Source organism: Cygnus olor, chromosome 1 (genome assembly GCF_009769625.2).
Source record: "Cygnus olor isolate bCygOlo1 chromosome 1, bCygOlo1.pri.v2, whole genome shotgun sequence".
In the NCBI taxonomy this organism is placed as follows: Eukaryota; Metazoa; Chordata; class Aves; order Anseriformes; family Anatidae; genus Cygnus; species Cygnus olor.
Window position 1 is genome coordinate 192,340,577 of NC_049169.1, and position 9,157 is coordinate 192,349,733.

General features: G+C 43.3%; 1 protein-coding gene across 1 annotated transcript; it reads left to right on the plus strand.

The window, feature by feature from the left end:
* Window positions 1-6,786: 6,786 nt before the first annotated feature.
* Window positions 6,787-8,791, plus strand: SLN (sarcolipin). The gene is made up of 2 exons (XM_040544111.1): window positions 6,787-6,894; window positions 8,158-8,791. Exon 2 carries the CDS (start codon window positions 8,264-8,266, stop codon window positions 8,357-8,359), a length of 96 nt encoding a protein of 31 aa, XP_040400045.1. The 5' UTR covers window positions 6,787-6,894; window positions 8,158-8,263; the 3' UTR covers window positions 8,360-8,791.
* Window positions 8,792-9,157: the final 366 nt, after the last annotated feature.

Below are 9,157 nucleotides of genomic sequence, written 5' to 3' on the forward strand. Positions count from 1 at the left end.
GCTTATACAGCCAGTTCACAGCCTCCCTTGCTGCCTTGTGTCCATTCCTGTGCCAGGGCGTCTGGACCAGTTGCTGGAGAGTTTCACTACTTTGATAGCAACAGAGGCATCAGTCAGTCTTGATATAAGAGCACTGTAAAGTTTCACTCAAAATATTTCCTTAATGTGATACCATAAGGAAACACAAGTTATAGGGAAGTACTTCGTTACTTTATCAGTGTATCAAACACAGCAAACTGTCATACTCATCCCAAGAAAGCATCCTGGTGTAAAATTCTCATGCAAGGCCTGCTGACAAGAGTAGACAGATGTCCATTAACCTCAAAGAGCTTTTCATGAAGACCAATTCTAAAAGATTTTGGCTACCAGCCCCAAAAGATGTTTGTGAAACCCTAGGATGTATTGGGTTAGCAGGTCGGGAAAGGCTGACATTAAGGGTGTCTTCACACTCCTACCTGCCACTAGCAATACTATAGACCTCCCAGCCTGAACACTATACGCTGTGCAACTGGGAAGACCTGCTGAATTTCTTAGCCTGAGACTGCAGTAACCACTCTTCGGTCTTCTCTCTGCCAGGCATGCGAAGTTTGTCCGGACCTCAAAGTCTGTGTACAGAAAGCTGCTCTTCTTTGCCTGTGCCTCTGACCCTGCTGCACTGAAGATTTTCCTTCACCACCTGTGAGCAGAGATCAGTTCAGAAAACAAAGCTGATCATATTTTGAATTTCTACACGTTCTCCCTCCAGTACAGATTCTGCTATCAATGCCTGTCATGCATTTGGATGCTACATTGTAGGTTGTTTTTCATGCAAACAAATGCTGACTAGATTTTTTTCTGCTGCCTTAGCGCCTTGTGTTTGTAGGTGAAAGTCTGCCAGTTCAAACATACAACCTGGAGATTGCATCCATTGCAGTAAGAAACTTTTACTGAAGTGGCAATGGTCAGAACTGCTCTGCCCCTGAAGATGTTGCTGGTGTGGGGCCTGCAGCCACAGGGATTGATCCTGCACCTGCCTGCTGTGGCTGCAGCTCCGGCCAGCAGCATGTTTTAAGCTCTAACCCTGTGGAGGAGTGTGGCCACGGTAACCTACTTTGCTGTGACCTTGACCCTGGTTGCTGAAATTAGCTTTACAGAAAGTTAAGCTCAAAAGCCTCTCCATAGCTTCAGCCAATACTGGCTGGGCAAGGGAGTGCAGTGAGAGCATGTCCCAGCGCATAGTCCTGAATCCCCTGAGAGCTTTCAGTTATCTTCCAGAAGAAATTCATTATCTGCAAGGTCTGATGCTTAGCACCACAGGAAAAGTTGCCTTTCAACATTTTTCTTTAAAATCTAGTGAAAAACAAAGGCTGTGTCCTAGAACATGGCTCTATTCAGAGCAAGTGTGAGTGTATTCAAGCTGAGATGTAAAATACAACCATTTTGGCTAAGCTTTCTACAGCATTTCCACACTATTTCACCACTGATATTCAGTCTCCTAAATGTTATTCACTGTCCTGATTGTCCTTGAGGTGACGAGGTCACTGCTATTGCAGGTGAACTGGTGTTTTCATCACTCTTGACCTGACATTTAAAGCAGTTTGAAGACAGCCAGCTATAACAGACTAAAACTGAGGCCTCCCGCTCTTTCATCCTTCTTGCCTTACCTTTCTTTTGTGTTGCCTTAGATGCAATTTAAGTTGTCCTCTTTCTCCGTTGTGTTCAGGGCTGCCTGTGACCTTCTGTGGGTCAGAACCACTGACCTAGTCTCGTTGTGTTACCATGTGGGTTTGTAACTTGGCTCATAGTACTGCATCTTCTGTCCAGTTGGAAATGTTGGATAGAAATAACAAAGAATGTTTTCTGTCTCACAGCTTATTGTGAAAAGAAGTCTAGAAATAACAAAGCTAAAAATGAAAACATTAAACAATAAAATATAATAACAAGTCTAAAAATAAATAAAATCTGACAGAACAAGAGACTGTGATTTGGCATCAATTATAAATGTGCATTTGAAGTGATCCACACTTTGGCTATTACAATCTTCTCTAAAACATTTTGCCTTGTTATCCTGGACTTCTCAGTTCATATTCATCTCACATAATTGTGGAGATATAAGAGCTAAATACCTTGCAGGCCACTGTAAATATCTATTTTATGTGAAATGAATTGCCAATTGGAGTACTGTTTCTCCCCACTGACTGCAGTGTGATATTTCAACTTAGAAGCGATTAATCCCACTCACCAGACACCAAAAAATCGTGATGATTCCCTGTTGTGTTCCCATTGAGGATCAGCCTTGCTAACAAGCCTGCATGAAGCAAAACTCAATGTGAATGAATGACTGTGAGAGAGTGTGTTGTGGTCATTAAAATGTGAAAGTTTTATGGACATTTTCAGTGATTTCCAGAAGGACAAGATTGGTGAGCTGCAAACATCAACAATATGGAGCACTTATGCTCACCATGCCCAAAACATAAATTCTGAAGATCCTCACAGGGCTGACATCTCATCCCTGGAGACACTATCTGGATGCACTTACATTTTTCGTCAGTGAAGTTCTCTAGGAGCTGAATGACCTGCAGTGGCAGTTAGCTCTCTGAATCCTGCTCACAGGGCTGTGCAGTCCTTTGCCCATCTGCCCAGAGGGAGAAGAGAAATGCATCCGGATCTCCACCTCCCATATGTGCCTGTGACTGAGATGGATGCAAAGGTAGTTGGTAACTCCTTTTGTGACTGGGTACTCCAAACATCTAATGATTTCTCCTTTCTTTCTGCTGATCTGATGTCCCTGTCCACTTTAGGATCTGTTTTATGCTTCAGTAATCTGAAAAAGGCATACTGGTGATAATGTACATGTCATACAGACACGATAATGTCTGTCAGCCTCTCCTCATCTGCTGGATAGGCAACTCTCTATAGGAATAATATGTGAGATCTCAGGACAGGGACATGGTGTGCTGTTGGCTTTGGAGGATGTAAAGTCTCACTCCTTGCATTGAGGAAGGATCTCAACAGTGTCAATGCATTCAACTTTTAAAATAAAAGGCTATAAGGCTTAACACAAAGAGGCTAAAACCACCTGTGTCTAAGCAGAATGAAGTGTCTCTGCAGCCCCAGGAAAGGCAACTGGCTCACAAACAATGACAGCGTTTAAGACTTGCTTTGGCCCATATCGTTCTCCATCAGCTAACCTAACCAACTACCTTCTCACCCCATGGCTGGTGTGGATCCCATTCTTGGGAACTCAGGTAGGTCCATCTGCTGAAAATAGACCTCTGCCTTTTAGCTAGGTCCAGCCTTCCTGTTCTCCCAAAGCTCCTTTCAGATGTAGTCAGTACTATCTGTGGAATTCAGGGATGCTCACCCTATGGCAGACTTCTACAGCGGGCAGACAACCTGCAGCTACCAAGTGTGTGTTTTTCCTTCGCTGACTCTATTAAGGGAGCCTCTGGTGACCACTTCTGCAGGAGGCTCTGTGCTGTGGGTCCCGCACCTGCCCAGCACTGTGGCAGGATGCTGTGGTGGGTGTTGTGAATTTGGCCAGGACCCTAAAAGTGAGATGTGGCAATATCCAGACTCCTTCGTATGTCTTCTGCCCAGTAGCTTTTTGCAGTGGTGGTGCCCAGTTAGAAGTACTATAAATCGGCAGATTTAAGATATGTGGGCTATCTGCTGACCAGACTTAAGTCATGTGTGTTCTCAGGTCCCGTGGTGAGACATGATAGTTATGTATGAAATACATACTGTGATTAAAAGTATAGTATGCTGCTACAAACTTAGGTTCATACAGAGTAAGATCAGTGTTTTGAGTGGGTCTTCTAAGAACATACTCATGATTACACGAAAGAGTAGGTGCCATTTTAAAAATGAACTGATTATTAGATTTAATATATATACATGTTGCATGTAGTGAAAAAGGTATGAGAGCCAAAATAAACACGATCTGCTCTGATTGTATAAGAATGGTTTTGAAAGATTATGTGCTACTTGATTAGTGGGCTAGGAAGAACTTGAGATAGTCACAGCAACTTTAAATATAGACCAGAGCCTTAAGTTTGAGTATGTGAGGCATGAAGAGGGAGCTTTGGCACAGGGCATGTGAAAGTTGAGAACCAGATCTGTCAGAAAAAGAAGGAAAAATAAAAGTGACAAGAAAATATTTAGCACAGTATCTAAATCTCTGGGGTAGCATTTAAAGTAAAGCCATTTAGTTTATTCTCCTCTTTTTATTTCTTTTTTTTTTCTTTTCTTTCTGCTTTCCTAATCAGTATTACATAACTTTGCTAAATAAAACATCCTTTTAAAGACATGGCCTTTAAAGCTTTTGGGCTCTTTGTTTGTAAATAGCAAGGTTATGGATTTGGGGATGGTTCAGAAGATTCAGCCTCTGGCAACTGGAGAGTCTAATCCACAGCGTATTGGAGTCAGATGTTCCAGACACTGGCTGGGTTTACAGTCAACATCCAGGCAGGCCCCACAGCTCAGGTGTGTTTATTGGTAACCCCTATTCAGTGTTATGCTTTTTGCTCACAAGTCTTTGCGAAATATATGTATGCATGTATATCTGTATATATAGGAGCATTCTGTCTGATGGCATCAAAAGTATGTGTAACTTAGTAGTCTGACTCTTCTAAAGCTACTAGGGACTAGCTTTGTCCATCAGAAAGTATTTCCTAGCTAGTAGGGTCTCTAGCAAATGAGTTCTATCAAATGAGCTGCCTTCAAGTTGCTGATAGGTTGAAGAAAGTTAATTTCTCAGCTATACGGAATATTTGAGCTTGCCATTTCATTTTTGCAATGTTAGCAGTATTGAGGATGTTGTGTAGAGAACTTGACTATGAACAAGTTCCCTGGTCTAGGGCTATTCACCCAATGAACTATCACAGCAGCAAGAACAGATGCTCATATTGACGGGACACCCTGACAGTATGAGCAGTGAGGGAGCTATAAACCCAACCCTGGATGTAGAGCCAGTCTGGAAGTCCTAATAAGCTGAATCCTAGAAATTTGAAGATATTCAGGCAAAGACCATTTTACATTTGCTTTGTGACATTTCATATCTAGCTGTTGTGGATGAAGTCTGAGATGAAGGGGGTGCTGGGAGAACATGTGGAAACCAGAAGATGTTCCTGCTTACTTTGGGCTGAGGGGAGCATTTTGAACCTGGATTTCCCATATCCCCCCCCACAGGAAACCAGCAAAATGAGGACATCAAATTTGCTCAAGCCTTCCCTAAGAAATGACGCTGTGGTGGCTCAGCCCAGCCCAGCACACATCACTACAGGGCCTTGCAAGCTACATAGACATCTAAGTCCTGAATGAAGCATGGGTAAAGCTCCTTCCTCTGCATATTTTAGCAGAGGACTCCCACTCAGCGTGTTGGCTTTTGCAGCCCTGCTGCTTGGATGTTTAGGAGGGCAGTAAAAAGGCAGCCAAGCCAATAAGAGGGAAGGTTTCTGTGGTACTTGTCCACCTCCTGCGTCCAGTGATCATGTGGGGATGCTATTTAGGGCTCACCCAGCAAACACCAAGCCACTCTCCCCTCCACCCCCCCCCCCCCCCCCGGCCACCCACAACTATTTGTTTTGGTTTATTTTTCCTGGGATTGGTTTCCAGCCAGCCAGGCTCCCTCACTGGGGCATCACTGTGACGTGCAGGGTGCAAGGGGATGGGTGAACCCAGGGAAGGGGACCCTCCCAGCCAGCCTCGATACTCCCTAGCATAAATACACAAAAGGCATCAGAATCAGGAGATAATCTCCATACTGTACACCAGGAGGGCTTGGCAGTGAGGATGAGGGCCAACTTTGAGGCTAGCTTTACACACTTTGACTTGACCGGAATCCTCCTGCCCAGCCGGCAGCAGAAGCTGACCCCTCTCTGGAAGTACTCGTGTTATTTATCTGAGGCAAAGGCTCCAAGCACCTGGCCCAGGGGACCTGTGGCAGTACAAGGCTGCACTCTGCTCCTGACTCGGTCTAGCCCACCCTGCTGAGGCATCATGTCATCCGTATTGGTTTAAAGGGAACAAATTGCCATTTCTTTTTGTTTGCATCTACTACAAGCTCTAGCGGTGCCGTGGGCAAAGATAAGGTTATGTGGGAATTCCAGCTACCTGGACTGGAAAGCGGCGTGCCTTCTGGGAAGAAATGCTGCAGGGCGGCAGAAATACTTCTCTGTCTGCTCCAAAATATGGAGTATTAATACCAGCACGGGAAATGGATGAGGGAGGAGCATGCAGGTGAGTGGGGGCTCTAACTAGAAGGACAGTGTTTTTCAAACTTCCTTGTACCAAACTTTTCTATCCAGCAAATGCTCATGGATTTCCTTACACTGTATTTAAATGCAAAGCATATTTTGCTCTTCTTCACCTTCTTTTAAAATTGTATGAACACGAGAAGATGTTGGATGATAAGGATAGTATGCAGTTGTAAGCAGGAGAGCAGCAACCATACTGTACATAAGAAGTTAACTGTGTGGGCGGTTGGAAATGATCTTCAGAGAAGCTGAAATCAACACACAGGTTTCTGCAAGTGGATCCTTCTTTCCTTCTCTTTTCCCCACGTTGGGTGTGAAGACACCAACGGGCCCCAGGAATCACCCTGTAAAATCCCATTGCCTCCGAAAGGTTGCCCATAGCCCTGCTGTCTTCAGGAGAACTAACGCGAGTAAATCAGCCTGTGGACCTCAGAGCAGAAAAAGCCTTAACCAAGTCCTGCAGCCCAGCTTAGCCCTTTTAAAATATTTTGGGGGTGATGTCAGCACCTTGGTTGCCAATGCACTTGTTGCTCTCCTCCCTCAGACTACTTTAGTTCCCACACAGGGACGGGGCATCCAGACCGAGTGGGAGATAGGCAGAAGCTGAGAGGAAAATTATACCCCAGAGGCAGAACCACTGGGCTCCATTTACCTTAAGGTAAAAAAACAAACAAACAAACTTGGCTTACTTATTAGGTCAGATTTTTCTCTTGCCCAAGGACGCGGGAGGCTGGCAAAACAGCTTGGGAATGGAGGAATTTTGTTAACTGCATGCACTAGGCTTTTAATATTTAATCTGCAAACTAAAGCACTTTCTATTTAAACTCTCTGTCTTCACTCTGGTATGGTCCCAAGGCTTCTCTTGTTTGCTCTGTAGATGTTACAGCCCAGTCTAGCTTCTCTTCTAAGATTTTGGTTGTGTGGCTGAAATTCTTGGTTTGTCTAGAGATTATGTCTCATTTGTTTAAAGGTTTTTTTTTATTTACCTGGCATACAGATGGGATTAGTGTATGTCATTCCTGATAAAGTATTCTCATTTCTCTGCATGAACTTCAAGAACATACAGAAATCAAAACTTGCTGTGATGAAGTAATTGAAAAGAATAACCAACAGAAGAGTTTTTGAATATGACTTTGACTGGGATTTCTGGAAGTAAGATTTCTGGAAGTAAGATATAGGATTTCTGGAAGTAAAATATCTATAGCAGCTTGAAAGTTCAGGAAATTCAGAAGATGCTTGCAAAAATCCTATTTTATCCATAGGATTTACTTATAAAATTTACTAAGTTCTTCAGACATGGAAGCATCTAACCTTAGGTTCTCCTTCTAATTGTAGTGATACTGTAAATAATACATTGTTTTTTCTTTTATCTTTTACAAGAGAGGCTGAAATTCATTTTTTTTCCCAAGCTGTAGTATTTCTGTGCAAAATTTATTTACAGCAAAGATTACTTAAGAAATGTTGAAAAAGTGACTGGGGTAAAAATCCTAGAGATTTATTAGCCTTTCTTTATATGTGAACGGTTTGCAACTAGTTTCTTTTAAAAATGAAAATATGCAAACAAATATAGGAATTTGGAGAATGTTAAACAGTACTATATTTATAGTGTATACCAGTTCAAAGTAATAAATGGGGTTTTGGCATTATTTATTATAAAATGCTTGCACAAAGCAGAGCAACCTTCCAGGGACTGCTCACCCCTGTGAGATGTGTTTTGGGGTGGCACTGAGAGACTTTCTTGTCAAATGCTGGAAATCAAAGGTGATAAGCTTCTTGAGATAGCTTGTACTTCGTATGTTCACAGTGCTTACTAACTTCTAGGCGCAGGAACAACATTTATTCATACCAATATATACAGCTCTGCTTAGCTTGCTGCCTTCAAACATCTGTTCTTCACATATTTTTTCTTTTTCCTTAAAAGAGCCTGTGACCTGAAGGCTGAGCTCAAGGACGCTCCCAGATAAGTCCCTGAAGGCTTCCCTTTGCTCTGCCTGCCGACCTCTGCCTGCCCCCGAACATCCCCGAAAATGGAGCGATCCACACAAGAACTTTTCCTCAACTTTATGATTGTCCTCATTACTGTGTTGCTCATGTGGCTCCTGGTGAAGTCTTATCAGGAGTAAAAGACAATCAGAAACTCTCAGGGCTGGTCTAAGCCTGTGTCTGCAGACACCAGTGACACCCACTGCACACCTCTGTGATCAGCTTTTGGTCAATTCGGGATGCCGTGAATATTTTTTTTACTCTCTCATCTCTGTTGCCCGCGCTAATGTTTGTAATGGGTCTATGATGGTGTAATTATTTTATTCTGCAGTGATCCAACTGTAAAATCCTTAGGAAATGTCCTATGTGGCTCTCCCCCAGTGGCCATGTGAATGCTGTGCCCCTCTGCCCACGGTGCTGGCTTCTTTGGCATCAGGGTAGGGTATAAAGAAGCAGCATGCAATGGATCCGTCTGTGTTAGCCAGTATAAAAGGCTTGCTTAGCAGACAGGAACGTGAAACTTCTGTTTTCGCTTGCTCTTGTTTCACTTAAATAAAGAACATGTAAACCCATTTTTTGTAGCTTTCCTGGTCTGACTGCTGTTCACTGGAAAACCTGATAGCTGCAGCATGGTGCGTCATGAAGTCTGGCGGTTCGCTTGTTCCTCCCACCCAGATTTTTATTTGCACTTTATCAAAAATTTCTGTAGAGTAACAGTGCCAGTCCTGCAGGTTAACTGATGTTTAGCCACATGAATGAGCCAAATCCAGCTGTTCCAGCAACTTTTATGTCCAGAGTGACTTACACCGTCTATGCTATGGATGTCGACTTCAAAGAGACTCTGTCTCATGGGGACATTGTCAGATAATTGCATTTTCTGAAGCTGGATTTTGGATGGGGATTCCCAGGGTCCTATTTTTGGCCAAGCTATGCTTGGA

Coding starts and splice junctions, on each gene's coding strand:
- SLN (XM_040544111.1), top strand. CDS start 8,264: ATGGAGCGATCCACACAAGAACTTTTCCTCAACTTTATGATTGTCCTC.